The following is a 27,174-nucleotide window of genomic DNA, read 5'->3' as shown; positions in this document are numbered from 1 at the left end:
TTGCAACATGCTTTTCAATTATTTAAATTTTCATTAAAATTCCAGCCCAAAAAAAGAAACGATCAGAAGGTGAGAGCGGGGTACTAAAGATGCTGCTGCCAAAACTCAACCCGGATACAGTTCGTTGGCGCTGGTATCCGGCTGACTGTTCCTGTGCTCTCTGCCAATTTCGTGGCCTACTCGGAAATTTCGAAAAGTGTTAAAATCAGCACAAAGAGCAGCAGGAGTAGCACACAAAAAACGAAAAAAAATAACGTAAAGAGAAACACCAGTCGAGGTGGCTGTGGAATAGCCGGGCGGAGAAATGTTGCCCGGGAAAAACTGCTGAAAATGCAAAGCTTGGCGGAATTTATTAAAAGGCCAAGCCAAAGAAAGTGCAAAATTGCTTTTGATAAAAAAGGCGAGAACGAAACCGACGACAGCTGCCAGCGGTGAATCGGGGATTCGGGAACTCGCAAGCTCGAGGTTTCAGAGGTGGAGGAAACCCGAGGCGGCATGCGCCCAGTCGTGTTGCTGAGTTGCCAATATTGCAAATTGCATAAATGAAGTATTTTTGGTCTGGGGCTTTGCTCTGCTCTGCTCTGCTCCACTCGTCTCGTCTCGTCTCTACTCCCCAGCCGCACTATTTGAATTTCCGGCTACCTGATCTTTCTCTCCCTGGTTGCCCAACTTGGGCACCGCCGGCGTAGCAAAAACTTTACCCATTCCCTGTCAGCAACACACACACACACACCGACACCCACTGCGTATACGTAATAACTTGTGAGCAAGCGAACTCCAACGGTATAGAGTGCAGTTAGGGAGTGCTGGCCTGGAAGGCATAATCCCAGTGCCAAGTGCCAATAAGTCAGTTATAAATTTGATGTAAAATTAAGCAAGCAGCCAGGACACACCGGCTTCGGAGCACTAACGTCCCGGCCCGACAAATTGCTAGCAAGGACTCGCTGGCATCCTTCATACATTGTGCTTGGCTTTTGGCCTCAGTCAAGGGAGTAGAATGTGGGTTGAAAGGATCTGAGGGTACTTTTGCACTTAAGAAAATGAGGGAAGTGAAAGGGAAAATCATAAAAGAGGCTAAGAGCTAAGCTAAATAACAGAATAAACTTAAAGCTGATGTAGGTCTAGATTTTTAAAAAATCTTTATCTTTTTTCTAAGAAAACTCTGCTATTAAGAACATATAATTTAAATCTTATCACAGATAAAGAAAACTATATTTTAACCATAATTTTTCAGAAAATAAAGGCCATTTCCACCCACCAAATTCTTAACTCTGGCTACATTAGCTCATTAAAAAACTCTTTAAGTGCGATAGTAAATTGGGAAAAGTTTCTAAATTTCTGGACTTGTTCGCCAAGTGTTTTTTGGGCTGCAGCTGCAGCTTGTTAGCGTAACGATGCCAAAGGAGAGAGAGAAAGCATACACACACACACAGACACACTCTCAAACATTCCGGGCCAAGATGTGGACGTGGCTGGAACACCCGCATGTGCAGGACTACGGGTTTCACGGTATCTCCGCCTGTGGGCCCGGCAAATACGTCCTTGTCGGATTCATATTTTCGGGCAACGTTACGACTCTGCCACAAGCAGCTCACAAATATTTGCGGCCCGCCAACATACATACAACATCCAACAACCAACATGCAGCAACATCAACCGACTGCAGGCGATTCTGGGCGTGAGTTTAATAATAGTACAATTTATTGATTAAAGTTGGCCAGGCCAAGGAATGGGTGATGGAATGGATTTGTGTTTGGGTTTTCGGGTGGCTTTCTTGGGGATTGGGGCAGGACATAATATTATTATATGTTAACTCAGTCCCGTCTCCCATGCTGACAAATTGTTTTTGGTCTTGGCCTGACATATTTATGATGTTGTCCAGGGTCAAATAGTTCTATTTACACTTTCCGCCAGTCATTTCTTTTTATCGATTCGTCGTTCCCCTTTTGGAAAACGCCTGCCAGTTGCAAGTTTGTTTTTCCCTTCCGAACAAAGTTTTCTGTGGCTGGGACAAACTGGGAAATACGAATTACAAATTTATGGACAAGAAAATAGACTTTTTGGACTAGTCTTTGGACTGATTTTCGGGAGAGATAGTCGGTCTCTGGTAAACTTGCTCGGTCGAGTTCTTAATCGATTTCGTGGCTCAGAAAGCAATTTGGAAATAGAAATCCAGCAACTTAAGTTGATTGATTAAATTTCAAAGAAGGTCAAGTGCAATCGTGGCTTTAAGGGCTTTTTGTCTTTGGGTTTTAAGGGTTCTTTACGCTGGAAGAAAATGCTAATAAAATAGTTTATTTTCTAAGTAAAAAATTCACTTTGTGTTTGAAGACAACTTTGAGTTTTTAAATAACTTCTGATTTTTAGGAGATTTCTTATGAAATACACATTGACCTAACTTTGTCCTTAATTTTAGTGAGCTAGTTTAAAAAAAAAACCCCTTTAAGCCCCTAAAACACTTTGTGCTCGATCTTGATTTCTCTACTTTGAGTTCGAGTGTCCTTTGAGCATATTGTTCCACTCGGACTTTGTTCCATTATCGCTTTCTATGTTTTCCATTGCCCATTGGTCGTTGCCATTTCCTTTATTTTCCAGCGAACAACTTGCAGCATTAGCGCTCCTTTGAAATGGATGCGGCAATTAAAAGCCATCATCAGATATCCTTGGTGCTCCTCTTTCTGCTTCACCAGCAATTGGTAATCAAATAGTTTGGCCATGGATGTGGCTCCTTCTCTTGATCCTGCTCCTCCTTCTCCCTCTCCCTTTGTCTCTGGTAAACATGTAATGGCACATTCTGCTCCGTCGGCGAATGGCTAACGAAACTATATCATTGACTGCCAAGAACCGCCAGCAGCATTGCCATTAAAACGTAAGCTGATATAACGCGCAACATTCTAGCAAATGGAATGTTTTCATCTTCCTCACTGCCACTTTCGCACTATACCCTACCCCCAACCCCACTGAACTTTCCCCAGCCATTTCCCAACACTATTCCTATCCATCTATTCCCCTGTTTATGGCCCTGCGGGTGCAGAGGCGAAAGTGAAAGTGGGAACGAGAGTGTCAAATTTCCGCTTTCAGTGCCAGCTGCATCGGTTGCTTCGAGGGGTTTCTCTCGTTGGGTTAGTTAGGGGGTGGGGAAACTGTTCTTGTTCTCCTTCCTTTTTTTGGCCGGGGGTGCAAACACTCTCAACTAAGCAAACAGTTGTCAATTTCTGGCAGGGCAAATATTTTTTCCCATTTCGCCTTTTCGCACTTCAAGAGGCTCACTTGGCCCGCACTTCTGTTGACTTCTATTCCATTCTTCTGTCAAATGCTAATGGCTCTAGTTGCACTTATTCTTCGGCTACATCTGCAGCTATATATATATATATTGGATTTGGCCAGATATTGGCAAAGTGAGCAGCGAGGCGACAAGGTGCCAAGCGGGCCAAAAACTTTTCCGCTCGGCGGCTTGAGTGCTTCCTGCCACCGGAAGTTGAGCCGCGAAACATCGAATTAAAACTTGGCCAAAAGGAGCGTGCTGAGATGAATGGTCAGAGGGGTTGGTTGGGGGAAAAAGACAATACATTGAGAAAAATTATAAGATTTTGTAATAGGAGAGGAAATACTAAAATTTTAAGCCATAAAGAGGATATTCAAGGACATAATTTTGATACTCGTATGAGACAACCAAAAATCCATCTTATTTTTCTTTCAAACATAAAATAAACAGTAAATATGAAATAAATTAATTAATTATTCAGATTTAAACTGCCAGAAACAGACAATTAATTTAAATGGCCCAAGATAAATCAGCAACAAAATGTTTGATGGTAAAATAAAATATCAATTATGAATTTTAGCAAAACTGTCAAAAGAACAAAATTGATGAGTGCATTGGCTGTATGCAAAATATTTGCAAATTTTAAGTGCACTTTGTATTAATTATGGCACATTTATAAAATTGCTGTCACAAAAAAAAGAGAGAAAACCGTGGCTATAATGAAGACTCGTAAAAGGTTGAAAAAGTTGGTGGTAGTGGAAAACCCCCTGAAAACTTTTGTGGAGATGATAAAAGTTATGATAATGAAACCAGATTTACAGGGAATACAACCCGCAGCGTTGTAAACTGGAAAGTCATGTTGTCTTGTCAGTGGGTTGAGTTTACATTATTTCTCACAGTGCGCGGGGAGAATGATGATGGATATCTTGACTGGGGGCATTCAGCTGTGCAGGTCTCGCACTGACAACACATGTTCAAATGTTCAAGAACAATGACACTCAGAGCCACTCAACTGGATGTTTGTAAACGTTGCTCAGGCACAAGGACCAAGGACCTCTCTGCCAATAAGCAAAGCGGGATGAGCAGTAAGCACAAGCACAAGAAGCACGAGAAGGTGCAGGAGCAAGAGGCCTGCCCTGGGTACCAGATGCAGTGCATCAAAGGGTGGGAACAATACGAAAAGGCGGCAGCCAGAGAGATAAACGCATATAAAACACAAGCTCAGCCGGGAGAGAAAGAGCAGCTCGAGCGGCGAAACAAAAGCTGTAAAATTCAGTGCAACGCACTCGACACATCCTCTGCCCCTGCCTCTGCCTCCTTCCCAATCCAATGTGTGGGCGTGGCTGTGGGTGATTCATTTAGTGCAACATGAGGCACTCGGAAGCGACGAGGTTGAGGTTGGCAGGACTAGCAGCTGGATGGCAGCCTGTCAAGCTGGTTTCACCATTTTTTGTTGTTTTTCTTCTGTTTTTTTGTTTTTTTCGAGATTGTGCGATATCCGGCATGTGAAGGATGTTTGCACTGATGCTTCAGCCTGTGCCGCCGCTCCTTGGATCCCTGTGCCTCTTGCTCTTGCCCCTTTTTGGCTCTCCGCTGTTAGCATGTTAAGTTGCGATTATAGGCTGTTAGTGTAGCTGGCGATGACGAGGCCTCAGCCCGCCCAGCCGATGATTGAGCAACAGCAGCAGCAGCATGAGGCAAGCCGCAGTCACTGCCAGCGTTTGTACACTCAAAAAAAAAAAGGTTGTTAAGACAAAAAACAAATCTTTAGAATACTTTTTTAGAGTAAGATTCGAAAACCGACTTTATCTTAATTTTTCATGATTTTTATAAACTTTTTTCTTAGTTTTCCATAAGTTTTCGTTCAATGTACTTTGGGGGAACAGATTTGCATTCTCAATTGGACCACTGAAGAGTCGACAGCATGTTTGTTTTTGCCACTGCAGCTGGTCCTTCTGCTGCCTTCGGTTGGTGGATATGGGAATGTGGAACCCGGTTACCGGAATCCAGAATATGGATCAAGTGTGACTGGGAAAAGACCTGATCTCGGTTGTGCCCTGGCAATATTAGAGCCGAGTCATTTGGCCCTGCCATTGACATGGCTCAAACTCAAACTTAAACTCGAACGCAATCTCAATTAGTTTGTTTAAGCCATTCGATTGCCGTTGCTGTTGGCAGAGCAATTCATAACGGACTAATTAGGGGCTTAAAAAGTCAATCCTCCCGACAGCACTTGTGCGTTTTGCGGGCGGAATGGGAGGGGGCGAGGGCGTGTCACTCATTAGCTATTCATTTATTAATCGCGTTCGCCACTCGAGCTCGATTGCCGATTGAAATTCCAATTTATTCGCCTCGTGCCCGCTTCATTGTTAATTTCTCAATTTAATTTAGTCCGCCATTCTGGGCTGGCACTCTGTCGCTGTGGCACTCAGCCGCTCTGCCATTCTGGCACTCTGGCCAATGCAGATGTCAGCATAATCGCATTGAGTTGTCATTAGTGTGTGACATTAATTAAGTTAATCGCCATCAGCGGCGACAAGAGCAAAAACAACGTCAACAGGGCGACTTGCGTGCGTGAAACAAGTAGAAAATCGAAAATCCAATTAGAGCCAGTCCATCAGTCAGTTAGTCAGTCGGTCATTTGGTCATTCAGTCAGCCAGTTGACAGTTCAGTTGTTGGGGCTATAGACCGATTTCCAGTTCCGATGGCACCTCATAAGCTCATCATTAATTCAGATTTAAGTTATAGCCCCTAACTTTCCAATATCAACCCCACTTATAAGGCACTTACCCCCACCCCCGCCCCCTCTAACAACATCTAATCATAATAATAAATAATAGTAAATAACCAACAATTTGATTCCCAGAGCCTTGGGCACATGTGATTTATGAGTGTTTTGCAAACGCCTTCTCGGCCTTGAAACTTGAAGTATTTGCCATAATTTCACGGCCAATTTGCCTTTAGCCAGCCATACAAAGTCAATTGCGCGTTAGAACTCTAGCTGTGTGTGTGTCTGTGTGTAAAGTAATTGGATTTAGCTTTATGGGTTTTCGTTTAGGGCCAAGTGATAGGATGGTATCCAAGGTATCCATGGCACCCAAGGCTAATGTCAAAAATGTCAGTGAATTTCAACACGTTTTAGCCTCAACGCATACAGCTGCCAAATGAAATGAACTCCTCGGCGACATGTTTGCGGTTTCATTCAATTATGCCGAGCGAGTGCATTAATATTTTATTCATCGCTCCTGCATCCAGACTCAGAGCATATTCCTCTACTTTGCCAGAGTGGCTTAATCAATAAGATGCAGCTGCACACACGCATATGGAGATAGTGGGCAGAGAGAGAAATGAGGATGTGCCTTTAAGTTCTTTAATGATGTTTCATGAGTTACGTTAAGTTAGGATTTAAGCAGATTTCAGTTAAGTAGGAACCAGAAAATCTTAGAAATATTTTCACATTTCTTAACCGGAAATTGGACTGCCTCACTCCCTAAGGTCATATCATCATTAATTAGTTTAATGAGAATGATTATGATAGAAACAGAAATTCTCAGAATTTAATTACAATAGAACATGGTTTCTTCCCCCTTCATACCAACTTTTTCATAATATTTCCCCGAAAAAAATCCCATAATTCAATTTCAGTGCAGTGAAAAGTTGCGGATGAAAGCCAACACGAAAAATCGAGGTTTGCCCCCTTCCTGGCCATTCATTATTCAGCCCGAGCTGGCATAAACGAAACCAATGCCGGGCTGCATATGGCCAGTGATCCGACTCCGCAACTCTCAGATAAGATTTCATATGCAAAAGGGAGGAAAACTTTTTAAAGTCAAGACATTTGGCAGGCAAACTTAAAGTGAAGCTTGGCCAAAAGTACAAAAAAAAAAAAAAAAGAGAAAAGCTGAATAAATAGGGAAAAGGGACAGGCGAAGGAGCGTCAGAACCATGAATATTTCAAGACACACACATACATATGCACACTTGAGTAGAGCTCGCTCACCCACACACACACACACACATATACACACAGAAACGTACGTAATCTTGGCGCTGAAAAGTATGCAGCAGGAAAAGCTTCTTCGCTGTCGTCGCTGCTTAAGCGCAAACAAATCATACGGCACTTTTGCCGCAGCAGACAATTGAAAGTGTGTGGGTGTAAGGATACGAGTTGTCCATATGTATGTGTGTATGTAGCTGGGATGATGCCACAAAGTGCACTCGAGCATCAAGAAATGAAAATACTATTTAAGCCATTTTATCAACATAATCGTAAATCATTTTGCACTTTTCGCATAAAAGTCGCCGCTGCCGTCGTCGTCGTCGTTGCCGTCGCCATCGCTTTCGTCCGTCGCTGTCGCTGTCGCTGTCGCAATAAAGGACCAATTGTCTAGTGCATATAATTTGTTATTGGATTTGAGCAGCTGCTCCCATAGAGTCCGGGTCTTGGGTGTTGATTTTGCTGGCTTTGGCCATTGTTCAGACCCAGGCTGCGTGTGTGTGCATGTATTTTTAGCCTTAACACTGGCCTCGCTTTGTTTTGCTCCTTTTGTCATACATTTCACGCTTGGCAGGACAGACGACTGGAAGACCACCACATCATTATACACACATATATATATATATATATATATTTATGTATATGTACGAACAAGCGATATGGCAGGACACTCTCGTCCTGGACAGACCCACGTAGCAAGCTCGTTTATGGCCTGCCAATGTGGAAATGGAAGTTGTTCGTGCCTGTACCCAAAACGCTCCAGCTCACGCCCACGCATACGCCCACAACGACAACCACGCCCCATAAAATATCTATATATATATATATATATATGTGTTGAGCTAGGGGATTATCTTTTTGGCAGCACAGCGTCTGGAACAACATTGAAATATTTGTCGGCAAGCAAAGCTGCTTAAACTCACCAGGACCAGCTCTTTCATTTTGCCACTACATATGTTTATGGCATATAGTTATTTTTTTTCTTCTCGTTTTTGGCCAACACGTGGCCCCGGCCAAAAATCATCCAATTAAAATTCCAAGCCAATGCATTTGCCGCACGAATCGTTTATAAATTGAGCAGAGCTAAGAGCTGAAAACTGTGAAACTGGCAGAGTGGGAGAGTGCGAGAGAGAGAGAGCTGAGAGGGGAAAGCAGGAACAATGTTTTCTTTGAAAATATTTTTGCCAACACCAACCAGCTGCAATACCCACCCACAATTTGCCACCTCAATATTGCCATTGTATGCACATCGAAAAATTATTAATATTTTATGCTAATCAAATTGATTTTTGAATGATTTTAATTAGGTTTTTGATATTTTGTATTCAAATTGAACTTTGAAAGCATTTTGATTCATTTCAATCTAAAATATGCAAGTTAAATGAATTAACTTTAAAATATATATAAATATTATTTCTCTCAGTGCTGTGTTTGCGTTCACAGGCAAATGAGCAGCACAATGAAAGGGAAATGAAACGATAACTATGCCAGACACGTAAACTGTTTCTCTGCTGATCTATACAAATCGATGACGATTTGAATCCAATTAAAGCCACTGAAAACAATAAGTTCTCAGCTCACTCGGAGATCTCTCCAAAGTCCCTTTGCAATTAAGCAGTTTTGGGCCCCTTTGCGTTGGCCTAAATTTGCTTAGCAAAACCAAATCTTGCATGAATTTAGTTCATGGCTAAGACCAAGAAATCGAGATATAAACTCGTACATATATATAAAGTCAAATTACGGACGCCGCTGTCGGTGGCACATTTCTAGGAAAAGTTAAAGAAAAGAGAAAGGGAAATGGGGAAGAGCAACTATTTCCTTTTTGGCATAATAAGCGATTTTCCGCTCGTTTTCTATTAAAGCCACATAAGATGGTAGACCCCAGGGCGATTTCTGCGGCTTAAATGCGACACGCCCACACACAAAAACACACACACACACACCCACACTCGCACATTTCCGAACAGCCATTGAAAGTGCTATACCATACCAAAACTATACTATATATATATATATATATGTACCTGAACCAAATGTATAAAAGAAAACGCCACGTTCTGCGCTTTGTGGGAAAACTTTCGGCCTTGTACTAGTTGCACTTACTCGCACTCTGGCTATGGTACCTACACGCCTCATTTATTGTATTTCCAGCATATTTTCATGTGCGATAGGAGCTGTAAAATGGGATTTCAAATGAGACTCTAGTGCCGAGTGCCGGGCACTTGGAAAACTCGAAAGTTTTATTCCCGCCCGAAAACGAGGCTTTAATTGGTGCCTAGAAACGTTCCACAAACGTTCTCCTTTTTTGGCCAAGTCAAGCCACGCAGTGGCAGTAGAGTGAAGGTACTGCGAAGTAGCCAAGTCAAGCGAATCGAATTGCATCGAACAATCAAGAGGAGATTCGCAATCAAGTTGTCACGATGTCAGCGAAAAGCAGAGATTAAATGACATGCATACTAGCGCAGAGACCACCCACCACCCACTTTTGCCAACCCGCAACCCATTGATTTATCGCAAATTGATGGTGTCACTGAATTGGCTGTCGCGTTTTTCATTTGCAGCCACGATCAATGCAAAATCCGCTTGTCTATGCACATCACGTGGCATCGTTTACCATTCACCTAAAGGAGTGCAGCCAGCAGTGGAGTCCTGCGAGTCCTGAGAAATGCTGATGGGGGTTGTGTAATGAAGTGCCTGCTCTATAAAGTACTTCAAACTGAGAGGTAGTGAAATGGGAGTAATAGCAGCTCTTCGTTAGGGGAAAACTCATTCCCAGCACTTGGAAAAAACTGGTATTTCTTTATAAGGAACGTATAAAATTATTAAGGAATAGAAAAACGTATCCCTCAGACCAACGAAAACTGTATTTTGTTAGCTTTGAAGTTCTATGCTTGCAAGGGAAAGTTTTTTGTGTTGACTCAGAAAACAATAAACAAAAATTACAATCTGTTATGCTGGGAAAAGTAAATATTTTTAGCTTAAATATTTATAACTTTACTAGGAAAATGTTATTCGTCGACAGGCCCTAAAGCGTTTTAAATTCCATGATTTTATTTACTTTATTTTATGTTTCATATTGCTTTCTTCTTTAACAAAATATTTAAAACCAATTATTTTATAACAATAAAAAATCAAAACAAAATAAATTGACTTTTGCTCTTGGTACGCAATAATTTTTACCCTTTAAAAAGCGTTTAAAATGCTTACTAAATAAATAATAATAAATAAATATTAATAAAAATGCAATTTAGTAGCAATCTTTTAGTTTTGCCTTTTTCGCTGTGCAGCTATTCATTGATTTCTCGGCACACAAATTTGTGGCAGCTCCTTGGCATATTTCAAACGCTGCAAATGAGTGCGGCACACGCTGCTCCTGATGGGGGAATGTGCGGGTGCAACCGAAACAGGGACACAGGCGGCAGGACGCAGGAAGCAGGGCATAGGACACATTTTGCAGCTGCACAACCGCCTCCTAATAATATATGCAAAGCACTAACGACAGCAGTAATAAAAATGCATGAGGCTGTGTGGGGTTGGCCAAAAAAAAAAAAAAAAAAAGTTGAAAAAATTGCAACTACGATAAAATGCGTGAGTGTGTGTGCATATGAATATGGAAATTTTTCGGCATGACTGCCTGGCTGGCTGACGAAGGCAGGAGCATTACAAAATGCTCAGGCGCTCGAGTTAATTGCCGAGCACATGGCGTATGCGTGATTTCTTCGAATTTGCCTCAAAGTATGCAATGGCCATTGACCACAAAAATGGACTACCACTACTACTACAAAATCAGCAAAAAAAGGAGAAAAAAATACCAGACGGCAGGGGAAAAAAGTTTAAATGCACAAAGTTCGCAGTTCAGACCACAGAAATGCCAGTCAGAAACGAAAGACGAGAAAAAACAGGGAGTGAAAAGTTGAAAATTCAAACAACCGAAACTAAAACTCGCATGACACCCACACACACACAGAGAGTAGGGAAAACACAGTGATAATTAAACTTTCGACAACGAAGAGCAGACAGTATCACTTCTGGTGTCTTTGACTGTGCCTTTGCCTTTGCATTTGCCTTTGCCACTGCCATTGCCTCTTACCATGGCATTTGCCATTATTCAACTATTTTTACTGACACTCCTAACACTTGTCGTGGGCGGCCAGCCGTGGCCAACATCTACATGTTGTTGGCCTGGCCGAAAAGAAAATACAGTGAAAATAAAAAGAAAAATATATGTACACAGGGCTATATAGACAACGACAAAGGCGTTCCAGAAGGAGGGAATGAGTAGTAAACTTGTAACAACATCCTTATGCGATAACAAGCAGCGGCGGGGCAACAATGCCTGGCGAAACTTATTTGCATAAATAAAAATTGAAAAAGCGGAAAAATAAAAAAAAAAAAAAAAAAAAAAGGAAAAGGGAATGTAAGGAAAATGGCAGTTGGAAAGGAAAAACGAGTGTAAGTGTAAGGCAAAATAAAAGACAAGTGCCAAGCAAATAGTGCAAAACTTTTCCTTTTGAAGGCGAAATGCAACTCGCAAAAGGCAAATACACACTCACAACTACACACATACACACTTCCACTTGCACTGCAGAAAGAGAGAGCAATGGTGAAGTATGAAAAAGAGATGGATATAGATTATGCGGCTGGTAAACGTTATTATTTTATTTTCCTTGCGGCCAAAGTTTTGCTTATTGAATATGCAACGGCCAAATGAAATTATGGAATTTATTTAGACATCTATTTGGCTCTAAGGATCAACTTTCTTTCTTCTTCATTTTTTTGGTCGAGAAAAGTCGGAAATTATATGTTGATGCGGATAAGTATGGTGATGGGGCTTGGTAAGCAGGGGCTTGGAAAACTTTAAGCATAAATTAGTCTAAAAATTAGGGCAAGCCCGAAATGCTTTTCGTTTTAAATTGACCTGAAAGGTATTTAGTAAATTCTTTAATTAATATCAAAAGTGGCAAACTAGTGGCTAAAATATATATTATTTTTAAAATGTATTTATATTCAGACACATATTTTTCACTTAGTTGAAAATTTCTGAATAAATTATTTAATTGATGACAAAAATTTCTATCAAAAGACCAAAATAATTGGCAGTTTAAAATTTTCATTTCGTATTTTTTGGTGTGAAAGAAAGAAATGTCAAATAAAGACAAATAAATAACAATTTTATTGGTCTAACTATAAGCCGCATTCGAAATGAATTAATTCAATTTATTTAGACACCTATCAAGATCTTAGTATCAGCATTTCGCCACAATATTTATTTATTATTCGCCAGTCCGGAAAATATATACACGAGTTGATTCAGATAAATAGAGAGAGTGTAGGCGGTAGGCAGTGAGTGAAACCGCAGCCGTAACCGAAGCCCGCTCATTAAATATATACAGCCGAGTGAAATGTCAACGTGAAAATTAATTAACTCGTCACGAAAGCCAGGACTTTGGTCTCCCGACCCCAGCAAAAGCCCACCCCCGCATTCTCCCAGTGAGGTCACATCGCCTGGCAGTTCCCGGCTCATATTTCAATCAAAACTGCGACAGCTGCAAGCCAGCGGCATAAGCTCGAACATAATTTTGGCAACGGTCCATCAACTGTTTTGGCCTGCACGGGCTTTTCGGAACAGATTTGCCACCATGGTGCCACCAATGCCACCTCGCGGCGCGGCTCATCAATATTTACAAGCGGCGAGCCCCAAAATTTGTCACACCGAGATATTTTCTCGGGGTCGGGAAAGTTAATTGCCAAATGACACAATTAATGCCGGAGCAGACGGAAAAAGGCCACAAGAACACACCCACACAGAGCCACACCAACACATCGAGCAAATGACCAAAATTGACAGTTGGAGGAAAACGGAGGCGGCTTAACCTCAAGATTAATGTACGGCAATTAAACGTTTAAGTGTTGATTAATGTGACTTTCTGTTTGAGCCAGGAAAAGTAACCAGGAGGATGCAGCGGAGATGGCACTCGGCCAGCTGGCCGTGTCAATCTCCCAAGTTGAAGAAAACTCAAGCAGCTTGGCCTCGCCTCTTTCTTTTTCCATTTTCTTTGATTGTTTTCCTTCTCGTTTTGTTTGCAATGCCCAACTCTCGGTGGCCCCATAAATTCCTTGAGTAGGCACTGCAACAACTCAAACTCAAACGGCAAAGACATTCGCATTTATCATCTTTACGGGTTAACTGCCAAAAATGCTTTGAGGCGCTTGGTGGCAAGTTAGTGGGTGGCACTGTGGCAGTGGCAGTGACTGTGGCTACCAGTGGAGGCGAGCTGGAGTGGAATTGCTCCATGCTTCACCAAATCCACAAAGTCAAACAATGTTGTATGCTTTACTAGTTTTATCATTGCTTCTCCTCCAGTTCGAGGATTCCCGTTGCTCCTCTTTTTCCCCTCCATATTTTCCCTCATTTTCTTTTATCCCATTTTCCCAGGGAAATTCGACTGCGTTTATCTTGTTGAGAAAGGTGAGCAGAACATGGAGCATAAACTATGAATGTCAGATAAACAGCCGTCAGTTTTATATTTCGGAGGAGCGGGAATGGGATGAGAGTCTGAAGGGTTCTCCGCATTAGTGGGTGAGCGCATTTTAAAACCATTAGGTTCTTTCTGCTTTTCAACCGGAATCCTTCGCTGGACGCTTTTTTGCACCCTCCATAAAGAGCGGACTTTATTGGCATGGCATACTTTTTGGCGCAATCGTAAATTCCCACAAACATCGTCGGGGGAGAAATAAAAAATGCTATTCGATACGATACAAGGGCAGAGAGAGAGAGTGGGAGAGAGAGATCAAACAATTTTCTAGTAAAATTAATAAGGGAGAAGCCAACTGTCATCTAGTTGGGATTTCAATAAAATTTTAGTTCGGTTCAAGATTTAAAGAAGTTAATTTTGTAGAGAATGCACTTTTTACTTTCTAAACTAAGTTTTTTTTTGAGCTAAAAGTTTCAAGCTTCAAAGAGATAATTATATCTCATATTCATCACCTTGAATATTAACTTTAAACACCTTTTACGGGCCTGTAAGAAGCATTCTCTATTCAAATTCAAGGAAATAAAATCACCTTTGAGTTTATCTATTTAGGCATTTACCAATCTAAATAAGTTATGATATTTTAAAAACCCAACGAACCAAACTTAAACCCAATCTAGCTTGTTATGGCCTGAACTCATGTCCTTACTAATATTTAATTTACAAATAATGCTCGCTTTCCCAGTGAAAGAAACTTAGTTTGCCGCTTACTGCTAAACTCGGCACATTCATTCAGTGCTGGACCAGATTTATCTTTGCAGCAATAAAATATTCAAGACACAAGCATATCAACTTACGATTTGCCTGTCCTTGCACTTTTTCTACCAATTTCACAGATTTCCATCAACTTGGCTCCTGCTGACAGTTGAATATTTCCCCGAAATCCAAAGAGAAGCAGCAGAAGGAGAAGGAGCAGCGAACCAAGGGGAATACAATGGCAAGTTCTCGTGGCTGGGAAAACAAATGACTAGACGAGATTACAGCAGCATTTCTGCTGATTTTCAAATGAAATTTTAATGAATGCACATACAGACACACACACACACACACACACCTACATGCAAGGCAAATATCCTAGATTTCAATGGCGAGTGCCAGGAATCGGAACTGAAAAACTGTTTTTTGTGTCATTCGTGCGTCAACGAAATGTGAAATCTCCAGAGCGCCAAAACAGCCAAAAATCTGTCTGCCTGTCCAAGTGTCTGTCTATTTTGGACATCAACGACCCCAAAGGCACTCCCACTTGGCCAACAGTAAAATTTATCCATATACATTTACAGGCTAGGGAAAGGACATAAGGTAAGGAACAAGGATGTGTTCTAGCCTATGAGAAAAACAGTAGAAATCTGTGTTCAGAATAAGTTACTTTTAAAAAGTATTTTTATAAGATATTTTGGATACTTTAAGTATTCAAATTCGTTCAAGATTTTTCGTAGTATTTATTAAGGTAAACTTCCCCTATTAAAAGAAAGTATCTCATAGTCGAGTAACTAAATTTTGTATCTGTGACCCTGTCATTTAACTATTTATCAGCGAGAACCTTCAGCGTGAAATGCAAAACTGGGAAAACATTTTCGCGTCGTGTTCATTCACTAAATTAGTTGAAGCATACATCCGTTAGATACGATTCTGATGATGAATGGGCGGTCGGTTAATTGATACCAAAATGCGCCAAATGAATTCCCATTGTTCATGGTTCGCTTTTCACTTTTAGCCGCGTCCTTTTTCGGTGGCCGCTGAACAGGAACAGGTAGTGGGCAATTAAAAGGGCTGAAGCAAGGATTTACTCCTGATTCAGCGCCATTGTGTGTATGTGTGGGTATGGGTGTGTGTGATGTCTTTAATTAAATTTGCCTTTAGCAGCCGCAAATCCTTTTATTCCAGCGCCATTTTACTGGGGCTTCTTCCTTTTGGCATTTGACTTTCCCCGGCTGACGATTTTCCCTGTGTTTCAGTTTTTTTTTTCTTCTCGTTCTTGCTGAGCTGTGCTGGGCGGATTCCAAGGATGCAACCGCATTTGCCCTCCGGCAGCTCCAACTCCTCGCGAATGCTGCGGCATCTTGTGATTTATTATTAAACATGAATATGAATTCCTGGATGGAATATCCTAGGCTAAGGGGAATTGAGAAGCCAGGCAAGAACTGAGCAGAGAAAAAAGAGAAAGAGAAGAGAAACCGCTTCCCAGAACCTGTTGGCATTTTTATGCCAGCATTTCTTTCTTTTTTTTATGATTAATTAAAATTTATGCCCGAGCAAATTACGCTGGCATAGCCATAGAACCCGAAGATATTCAGAGGCGTATTCGTGTATAAATATTCCTATTCAGCGAGCAGCAGAAGGCATCAATTCCTTGTGGCCATCAAGTCGGGGTGATTAAGATTAAGAGGATTGTCATAAAGAAGAACCCAATTTGGGGCCAACTAATTGAAGGCACTCGAGGGGCGCGGAAAAAGGGAAAAACTATGCCGAATGTCAGGAATGTTTGGCAAAAAGACAAAAAAAAACAAAAACAAACCAGAGAAAAACTGAGCGCATTTCATATTTATTAAAGCAATAAAATAAAGTAGGAACCAACAACACGGGCCTTTCCGGCACGAGAGTTGTTGCCCAGATAACGTGTCAGGACCCACAGAGAGAAATATCACTGTGTCACCCACACACGCAGCACATCACACAGAGATACTCCCACACACACACACACACACACACATAAATTGAGGCAGCCATTGTTGCTTTTGGTTGCGGTTAACGTGCAAATTTGTTGCCTTTCCCCTCACGATTGGCCTACGGATTTGGCCTAGGTCCCTGGGCAAGGATTCCGACTGGAATAAGTAAGAAGGGCAGGGCCATAAATTTAAAATTAACCCTTTAGGAGCACAGCTTTTGACCTTCACATTGGCGCCAAACGACATTCTCAACAATAAATCCTCAGGACTCTCGAATCCTTAATCCCATAACGAGAGACGGGCATGATCTCCTCGAAGGCCTTTGCGAAATTAATCGCCTTTGCAGGTGGCTCGGCATCCCCTTTTTTTGTGTGCATTTTAAATCGGTAAAAATAATTCCATTTCATGAGATTAATTAATTGAATGAGTTTTCGAGTCTCTCAATCGAAATGAAATAATTCCCAGCATATTGGCTGGCAGCGGGAGAGAGGTATATATATTTTCCACAGAGCAAAGTTGTCATTGCAACAACAATAATAAATAAATGGGAAACACGATGTGGCCCAAGGCTTTTCATTTTGTTTTTTTGGAAGCCGAAATAAAAGTGAAATGAGTAGCGAAAAGGAGGAGCCAAGGAGGAACCGATGAGGAGCCGAAGGGCAGCAAGTGGGCTGGCTCAAGTGGCTCCTTCGCAGTCAAGACAATTCGAAAAATGCTTTTAAAAGGAAATCAGTAAAGGAATTTCGCTTATGGGCAACTGATTGTGCCATCGAATCGGGCGGAACAAGTTGAACAAGTACCGGAGGGTTTGGCGGAACAGGAAGGAAGCGATTTCTTTTTATTTTTTTTTGTTTTTGGTTTGATTTTTTCTTTCTGCCTGCCACACTTGGAAAATTGAATTGTTTTAGATTTTCCTCCATTTTCGGGCTTTCCATGGCGCAGCATATAAATCAAATTGGATTTTCTTGTGCACTTAACTCCGAATGGCCAATTCCGGAAGTATAGCCCTCCGAAAAACTCAATCAGAGCCTGTCGATGAAAAGTTCATTAGCAGTAGTCGTAGTAGTAGTAGTAGTAGGCTGGCAGCTAAATGTTCATCGGCATTAGCTTTAGTAATCTATTGGAAAAACAGTGTGAGAATGTCGATTATTCGAAATTTGCTGGAATCACCGAATGGCTGGACGCGACTTAATCAAAATATCCATGAAATAAAGGGACTAAATAGCTGCTTTTATTTTTTCAGCCTAAAAACAGGCTGCAAGTTTATAGCCGTTTTCGAGGCCTTGGCCAATATCCTGCAAATGTGCAGCCTCTACATGACAGATATGAATGTGAATCCTATTCAAACCACAGAGCAGCCAGATTTGTTATTTGTCACTAGGGAGCCAGACAGAGATATGATGGGACCTATAACCGTGATGCCGATTTTTGAATCCAATCTCTATTTTAGGAGAGCTATCAGCTCAGTGACTGTCTTTAGATCTTTGCTGCTTATTGTAGGTGCTGAATGGGTAGGTTTTCATAGGAGAATGTAAAGCTATCTAGACTAACTCTTATCACTTATAGGGCAACATATCCTGTTTAATCCTTTGGATTTGCGTTACTGTTACAACCACTTTGATCAGCTCATTCGTTGACATCTTGGAAGATGGCGACCTGATGAAAATGTTCTTTCGCACTGTTTCAATTTGTGAGTATAAAAAATATTATTACGTGGTATTTAATTATTAAAAATGAAACCCCTTTCTAGTTTTTGAAATCTATTTCTGCGCAGTGGTTGCCTCGTTAGTTCTGAAATTACAGGAAAAACCTCGCCGCGATGTTCAGGAAACGGAAGTGCTTTTCACACAAAGCGAGGAAGCATAAGAATTACAAGAAGATTTCATTATACCCCATATTTATATTACACATCAAGGTCAAACTTATATTATTTTGAAGATACTTGCATTACTAAATTTAAAAAGCGAAGAAAATACAACAAAGCACACTATGAATGCCATTTTTATATTTCTAGATCAAGGCTATGTTATAAAAGTTGATAAGCTGGCAATCTAAAATGTTTTTAGCTTAGTAATATAGTATAATATAAGAGCATGCCTGGCCACTACAACCAATTTTTGAGGTAAATATGCAGAGATTGCTACTTGAACATGCTGTTATTATGGCTAAGTAATTGCATTTGCATTCGAAATCATGAAAAATATACAAACGCGCCGCGCGATAACTTGCACATTTGCACATGTCGAAAAATCATGGAAAATATATATAGATATAGTATATAGTATATATAGAAGGGTAAATATATTTATATATCTCAAAAATTGATTGCACTGGCAAATTGAACAGGAAACAAAGGCCGAAACGCTCGTTATCGGGATAACGAGTATTTCATCGGTGAAAAATTGAAACCAAATATTGAGCTGGGTATCGAGTTTAAAATTCTTACTTTTGCGTACGGCGATTTTTTGGGCGGTTCTCGCGAGGAGGAGGTCGCCGCTGATGCCGTGGGCGTGCCGCGTTTGTTAGGCCGATTCTTTTTCAGAACGATAACGCGCATGATGGGCAGATATATATATTTTTAATTTATATATATATATTTATTTATTAGATATAATGTAAGGGGGTGTACGTGTGCGTGTGGCTTTCAGCTACTTGCTATTTTTTTACGCAAAGTGTTTTTCTTTTTTCTTGCTTTTTTTTTTTATTTTTTGGTTTAAACAATTTCGAGGTGTCGCCGAGTTCGCTAGTCTATGTTTTTTTTTCTCAAGTGATGGCCGTTCACAAACGGGTTTCCACTCCTCGCGACATTGGAGGCGGATTCAGATTCAAATTCAGATGCGGATACGGATACGGATGCGTAGTATGTGTTGTGGGTGGTGGTGGTTGGTTGGTTGGTTGGTTGGTTGGTAAGTTGCTTGGTGGTTACAAGTACGTGTAAGTGGGTGCTATTGCGACTGCACCCACATTCGGGTGTTTGTGGTGCAGGCACAAAGGTCACGATTATTACAAAATGCAAAGCGAGCCGAGCCTCTAGCTCTAGATAGAGTTTTTACATAGTTGTTGTTGCAATTACTGAGTAAAAGATATATGTTTAAACTACATCTAGATTAGCAAAGATATTTGTATTTGGTTATTTACACAGTACAATACGAGTTGGCTAGTCAGTTGCACAAACTTTCTGATTTTTGTGATCTTAGGCCACACGAATTTCGACTACTTGGCTAAGTTAAATGTTGATTAGAAAAGCAGGCAAAAGAGATTCGAAGAAATTCTGGCAGTGCTACATTGATTGATCGATCTTTGTTAAATTCAAATTTTAAGAGTTTTGGCGCACGGTGCGTATGCGTGATTGGTTAATAAAGCTATTAAAGTTATTTTACATGGACTGTCGACTAGTTGGTTGCATTACTAGTTTCAGATCATCATTTGAGTTTGGTTACTTACGCGCTGAACTCAATTCAATTCAATATCTTGTGTGTGTTTCTGGCTATCAAAATAGAGAACAACTCGCCTAGAAAAGCCTGCCCTGAACTGCGCTCTAAAATTATGCATATATATTAGGACAATATATGAATGGTGTCTGTTTTTATTTTTCTTGGGAATATATATATATATTTATTTATTGAATATTTTATTATTGTTTTCAAAAGGTTTGTGTTTCGTTTGCGTGGTTTCAAAGGTAGCCCCTCCAATTGCGCGATTGGCAGCCAATCACACCTCAGGCGCGACGAAAAACGACGAACGGCGGCGCTTTTACGGATACGGCTACGGCCACGGCTACACGGCTACGGATACGGATACGGCTACGGAACTACGGCTACTACGGCACTACGGCTACGGCTAATTTGTCGAACGGATCACCCAAGAACGGAGCTGGCGAGCCGCGATACGTATACGTCGGAATGCAAGCACGTGACTGACTTGGAGCGACCGTTGCACGCTGCTTTTATAAACAGCGACATCGGGGAAACTGGTTGGGAAAATGTCTGGCAACGCTTAGCATGCAATTTTCCGAGCTCTCTCTCTCTCTCTCCTACACACACACACACACTTTGGCTTTTCCGAGCCTGGTTCGGGCAACAGCTGATTCACTTTGGAGGCTCCGAGGTTGAGGTTACAGTCAAAACGCCTGCAGGTTTTTCCCAAACAAACCCACACACACGGACCATAAATTGTTTGTTTCACCAGAAAACAAAGTAAATCACACACAGTTTCACATAGGTGGACTTCTAATTAAGCCCTTTATTAATCAAAAACACCGAGAGGATACGCAACTGGGAAATTCTGGGAAAATCAAGCCATACTGCCGCACTGACCACGCACAAGCTAATCTACCGCAGGACTAAGCGAAAGGCGAAGGACGAACCTAACCCACAGTTGGCTGCTGGCTGTTGGCTTATGCTGGCGGCTTTCCATGGCCCAAAAATGAGAGCGGGAGCAAGTCTGAGAGTGAGATGGCAAAACGCTTGGGTCACATGCGCAGTTGGCAATCAGCTGTTTGACCTACATACGAACGCCAGTTCATCTGTACTTTCAAGCGTGCAAACGGGGGGCGTGTCGGTACCAAAACCCCGCCTAATGGAACTCATTAGATCTCGGCCATGAAAAGCTACCCTTCTCCCTAAAAACGGAAAAGCTGCTAGCAACAGGTCCGTGAAAAGCTAAGGGAAAAGCTTTTCCCTGGCACAAAACTTAAGTTCTAGATGGGTGACTTTCTTCGATTTTCCAGCTTTTTGATTGGGTTCAGTTTTCCGCTAAGCTTTCAGCTTTTCACCATCTTAAATTTCAAAACTCACCTGAGCTCTTATGGCCGCCAAATGGATCTGCTTGGCCCGCAGGTCAAACTTCTTCATAGACAAATCCTCCTGCAGCTCGTTGACCTTGTTATACAGCTGACCCTCGATCCCACGGGTCTGTGTTCGGTTCAAAGCCTCAATAGAGTCCTGGAGAGGAAAGAAAATATGCAATAAAAGGTAAGAATAAGGAAGAATTATTAGGAGTATATGGTGAAAACTTCTTTTCTATGTAAATATTTGGCAGAGAAGTAGGCTAGTTAGAAACTTTAAAAGACATTTTCCTAAGACATCTTTAGTAGTCTATTATAAATCGTTTGAAAATGTTATTTTTTGAAAACTTTCACTTTAGAACTTGGCATAGAAACCGCTGGGTGAATGTCAAGCGGAGATTCAAAAACATCCCTAGCTTCCTGTTCTGTCTGTTTCGATTTGGAAAAAGGATGCAGGATTATAGCAATCTTTGAGGCTGTGATGAGCCTGTTTCAGATCTGCACTGTATACCATCTAGACAACAAAGAAAAGCCAAGTTCTACCGGATCCCCTTTGGATCACAACAATCGATAGATAAGGAATAATCAAAAGGCTGCTGGACAAAGATAAGCCATAGATTTGGGGAAATCTTTTTAAAATAAAAATAAAAAAAAAACATTTTACTCATTTGATTTTCTCTTATTTCCGATTTTTAAAAGATATTTTCAATTTTATCAATATTAAAATCCTCCAACATATAACTGAATTTAATCTTTGTGGTAAATTCATCTCACCTGCAGTTGACGTATTTGCAATTCCAATTCGATGGCCTCTCGCTTCAGCGACTCCAACGCGGAGCGTTGTGACAGTGTGGAGTGCCGGTCGAAGACCAGTTCGTTCCGCAGGCAGGGCGTCATCTCCTGTAAAGGACATATACCACATATACCACCACCCACAAAAACAATCATTTTAACCCGCCGGACAGGTGTTCTGCCCACTGCACTACTCACATTGTGGTCGCCCGCCTCTTCGCCGGCTTCTACTTGGGGCGATGCAAAGACCCGTCTGGGTATCTTCTGGGCCTGCGATGGTTGGGCCAACAGGCGTACAAAGTTCACCAGATCCTGTTGAGGTGAGACCGCGCTGCACTGGTTGGTCAGGCTGTTGTACCGCTTGGATTGGTCGTTGGCCTTAAGGGAATATGGGAAATATTTATGTGTCTTGATTTAGATTATAAATTAACTTTCCTTTCATAAAATGTTTTCTGTTTTTGGTTAACTTTTAATATTTGAAGCTCTTTGATTTACTTTTAAATTGATTTCTTTTTTAAACCATTATCTGGAACATAAAGTCTATCGCACAAAGGTAGACATGGCTATTATATGAAAATGTGTTCTCAGCCCACCCTATAGGTATATTATTTTTTGCATTCACCATAAACTCTGGGGGAGGTAAAAAGTGTCGCCATCATTAGGCAGGACCCGGACAGGCATTAGGCAAATTACCACAGCAAATTGCTACTCCGGGCAATTATTATAATCGTGTACAAATTATTTTCCAGGAAACAAAAGGTGCTGCAAAAAATTAACTCGAATTCCAGGCGCCACTGCTGCCCACCAACTCTACTCACACTCTACACCTTACATACACTTACATATACACATACACATACTCGTATACAAATATAAAACCACCTGCTGCAGTGATAAATCAGTTAACACGGTGGGGCACTCACCTTGCCGGCAATTACTTCGGCGCCCTGCATCAGCGAGTCGGACACAATGGCGACCAGGTCATTGTGGATCTCCTCCAGTTCCTGCATCTGCTGGGGCAGGGTATCGGTGTGGTAGGCCTCCAGCATACCATTGGTGGCATGCAGCTGCTGCACGTACGCATTGTGGGCGTCGATGTATTCGGTGAGCGAGTGCTGGCTGGGATTCTGTCGGTGGGCCAGGTGGCACTGCTTGTAGTCCACACGGCACTGTCAACCAATAAATGGATGAAACGAGTCAAAAAGGGGTTTGGGCTGCCCAATTTATGGGTATTCACACGCACACACAACAAAAAAGGGTAAATGGCCACACACTCACACGCACAATGGGCAATTGAAATGGCCCACACTGCGTATGCGTATTCTGACCAACCCATATGTTCAGCTCGAACAGAACTTTAAGCGAAATTAAAGTTCTTGTTCAGTTTTGATTACTTTTGGGATTTCCTTAGGCATAATAAGCAAGGCTTTTTACTAATTAAACTCACCTTTGACAGCTTCTCTTCAGTCTTTGCGATAATAGTCTCAAAAGACTCCCTGTGTGTGAATATTTTACGGCTTTGAACTTTGCGATGAAAGGATTTATCCAGCATTGGTCGCGACACCTGAAGTTCGTGGGGTTGTAAATAAATTATGTATAACGTATATTGAAGGCCCACAAAAAAAGGGCAAATCATCATGAAAAATGAAAATTAAATGTGTAAACCAGACAGGGGAAAAAAAGGAAAACAAACGCGGCAGCAAAACAACAATATTCGGCACTCGAAAAACACATGTCATTTCCCAAAGCCCCGCAGTGCCACGCCCCCACTAATTAACCATAATTAGAGTCTGCCTTTTATAATGCAAATTGGGAATTTTTTTGTTTCTTTTTTTTGGTATTTATGCGACCTCAAGGCCATACACACATGTGGTTTACACGCAGCCGGTCGATGCGGTAACTGGCACAAATAAGATTATCATATATTATTATTAATAGAAATCTGGCTATTGTTAAAAAAAAAAAGAAGAATTTGCAGATGAATAAAAAGCATTCCTTTGCCTGGATAATTCCTGCATTAATTTAATTACAAAATTCTTTTCAGGGCAATGAATGCCTGGCATGACCATTTCGAAGTCTATTTCCAGGGAAGGCAACTGAATATTTAAAGCGACACGATATTGCCATTAACCCATTTCGAGTTTCGGCAACTTTTTGGTGATGAAAGGGGTTATCAAGAAGACTCACCTGGCGGGAAAGGACGCTGGCCACGTCATTGCAGGCCTGTGAATCGGTTTCGACCTCCTGCAGGAATGTTTCCCATGCCTGAAAGATGGCCAAGTGGCAGGCGGGTCTGCACGCCACACACACAAGGTTTTTAGTTCGTTTTTTTTTGGCATCAATTTGGTTGGAAAATTGGTTTTTTATTGTTTGCAGAAGGGTGAGGGTGAGGGAGAGGGAGTTACTTACCTCTCTTTGCGTAATTCGGCATTCTTCTTGCGATAATTGGAGACCGCAACTTGGAGGGCAGTTGCGTGTTCCTCGTACAGACGGGAGAGTGTTTCGGAGAAATCGGATACTGTAATTGAATTAAATTGAATGAGTACTTGGGTTAAGACCAACTAAAAGGCAGTCACGCTTTATGACGGGCCACAAAACTGCATTAGACACAATAAAAGCACCGGAAACGGATATGCCAGGGAACTTCCGGCTAAAGTCTTTGTGCTTTTTTCCCTCTTTCTCATCTCATAACTCAAGGCTACACTGGGATAAATTTCAAGCAAAACTAGGGAACTTTATACCTTAAATATTAAATGACTTAAGAACTTTCTTATTTAGTATGAGAAGGGAAGTTCCTCCTACAATTTAAGTAAGACATTCACATTGCGCTTACATTGTTTTCTCTGGGAAAACACTTCCATGTTTATGTCTGCTGTAAAACGGAAAAAGCCAGGACTCTTTAAAAGGACTGAATGCCTGTTGGATAATCCATCATATTTACGATTATTCCGGCATATATGAATATGGATGTTTGGCTCTGACTTGGCTTTTAGCCTCTTAACCTGCCAGTTTATGGCTAAAGCGTTTTATGGCCTGCCAGATACGCGTTTTTAGTGTTTCCCAGCAACAGGTTGTCAAATGTGTTGAAACTCGAAACTTTCTCGTACAACTTTAATTTAATCAATACTCTTTTTTTTAGTTCTTTTTAGTTATGTAGCTTCTCTGATTCCATATGCAGTTCACAGCAAAAATGTTATTAAAAACTTTAGAGGCTACGAAAAACTAGTGGAAAACTCGGCTGTATGCCAGCAAGCAAGTGCCAAAGGTGCCATCCGCTGGGACAACTTTCAGTGACAGCGCCGTAATTCAAAGTCAAAGTTATGTCGAAAAGTTACAGCTGTGTGTTAGGAGATTGTTTGTTGGGTAAACATACTCGTAGTTTCATAGGATACGGAGGAATTTACGAGGCTGAAGAGGAGGCATCTACAGCGAACACAGATTTATGTCTCAATCTGACGACCCGACAAAGACAATCGACAATCGAAATCAATAAGCCATAAAAGCGACAAACAGAAACTTATCAAATAAAATGCTGCCACATAAATTGGTTTTCCTTTCGTTTTTTGTTTTTCTGTTACCCCAACCATGGTGAAACCCAATCCCGCATGTTTGTCACTTTGGGCCACCTGGTGAGCGTGTCAGGTGCTGCTGAAAGGTGGCACACGGCAAACACGACATGTGTAGTGTAGTCCCGTGTGGATATGGCGGTGATATGAATTGGATCCGACTTACACATATATATATATAGTACATAGCACACCAAATAGATTGGCTTTGACTTTGGCTTATGGCTTTGCTCACCTGTTTTAATTAACTTAAAGTTGACATTGTTCTGGGATTTGAAAGCCTCGTTCAAACTGCTGTGACTGTAATCCTTGAGCACGCCGTTGTAGGACGCCATGCTGCCGCCCTGGGGGCTAAGGGAACCACCGCGTGGCCCCCTCCACCCAAAGATCCTCCTCCTACGACTTCTTCGACCACTTGAAGATTTTCCCGAAGAACCTGTCAACAATTCCGTTATTATTATTACACTTGGTTAACAAATTGTTCCTTACTCAAACCAAAAATTAATCAACTTGTAAAAACCAAACAATTAAAGAGAGAAAACAAACAACGAACGCAACGCAAATTCCAAACAGAAACGAACCGAATTGAAAGCAAACAAATGAGAATTTTCAAACGAAATGTGATTTGATTTTTGCTGGCTGGATGGGAGTATAAAGTATCCGTCAGGCAATGTCAGGAATTATTTTGGCCACGCCGTGATAAATACACAAGTCAGTTGTCGGGAAAGCTCTCCCCTCCTCCACCCACCCCCTTGGCCAATCAAACAGATCGCTGCCTTTTGTATTTATGCATAAATAATGAGTGGAGGCAGCTCTCCCTTTCCCCCATTCTCCCGTTTCCTAGCCTTCTCACTTTGCCTTACGATTCTATTTTCGTTTTCGGGCCAAGGCGGAAATTCGAGTGTTCCAGTCCAAGACAGCTCCTAAACCCGAGCCCCATTACCAAAGTCAACAAGAGGGCCTGAACAGATGAGGTCAAAAATATGGTTCTAGGACTTAGCTTCAATATAATAACTTTAAGATTTTTAAAATAAATTCTTGACTTTAAACAATTTAGGATAATGATTTAAAGAGAACTTTTATCTAATACTCTTATCTGATTACATTTTTCTATAAAATTTAATGATATTTTCCAGTCCTATAATCTTAACCCCAACTGTTTGTAGGTTCCTTTTGGCTTTTGGCTGGACTGTGGCTGGTCTGATATCGAAGGAGGGCAAAGTCAAAGTCGGGGCAGCTGGGAGTACCTTCATTTAAAATTCAATCAATAAATGAAGCGTAATTTCATTGCCGCGGCGAGAGTTGAGATTTCGTTTGAACATACATTCGCAGCTAAAAAGACTCGAGGGCCCGTTTGTTTGGCATGTCTTGTGATTGTTTCACTCGGACTTCTTCCATCCGCCCATCCTAACGAGTGTCCAGAGAGGAGCCCTGTCCAAAGTGTCTGTCTGGTGGCTTTGAGTTGGCCGTGTTTGTTTGCCCACGCTCACACGAGGCTCAATTACTGTCCGACGGGTTGGCTAAATGAAATATGTAGTAGCTGCAGTGCATCGCCCACGAAAGTGTGT

General features: G+C 41.4%; 2 protein-coding genes across 2 annotated transcripts in view; one reads left to right on the top strand and one right to left on the bottom strand.

Annotated features, from left to right (window-relative positions):
• The window catches only part of LOC108112515, a 75,042-nt gene that overhangs the window by 30,472 nt on the left and 17,396 nt on the right, over window positions 1-27,174 (bottom strand). Inside the window, 8 exon segments of the mRNA XM_041819679.1 lie at window positions 21,259-21,405; window positions 22,023-22,148; window positions 22,239-22,418; window positions 22,964-23,209; window positions 23,488-23,604; window positions 24,228-24,333; window positions 24,450-24,558; window positions 25,842-26,042. Coding sequence (XP_041675613.1) covers window positions 21,259-21,405; window positions 22,023-22,148; window positions 22,239-22,418; window positions 22,964-23,209; window positions 23,488-23,604; window positions 24,228-24,333; window positions 24,450-24,558; window positions 25,842-26,042 — 1,232 coding nt within the window.
• LOC108112516 lies at window positions 14,193-18,456 on the top strand. Its single transcript, XM_017222409.2, has 3 exons — window positions 14,193-17,973; window positions 18,029-18,152; window positions 18,213-18,456. Exons 1-3 carry the CDS (start codon window positions 17,446-17,448, stop codon window positions 18,326-18,328), a joined length of 768 nt encoding a protein of 255 aa, XP_017077898.1. The 5' UTR covers window positions 14,193-17,445; the 3' UTR covers window positions 18,329-18,456.

This window comes from Drosophila eugracilis, unplaced genomic scaffold (assembly GCF_018153835.1).
Source record: "Drosophila eugracilis isolate 14026-0451.02 unplaced genomic scaffold, ASM1815383v1 contig_90, whole genome shotgun sequence".
In the NCBI taxonomy this organism is placed as follows: domain Eukaryota; kingdom Metazoa; phylum Arthropoda; class Insecta; order Diptera; family Drosophilidae; genus Drosophila; species Drosophila eugracilis.
The sequence above is the reverse complement of the archived record's forward strand: the minus strand, read 5'-3'. Positions and strand labels throughout refer to the sequence as shown.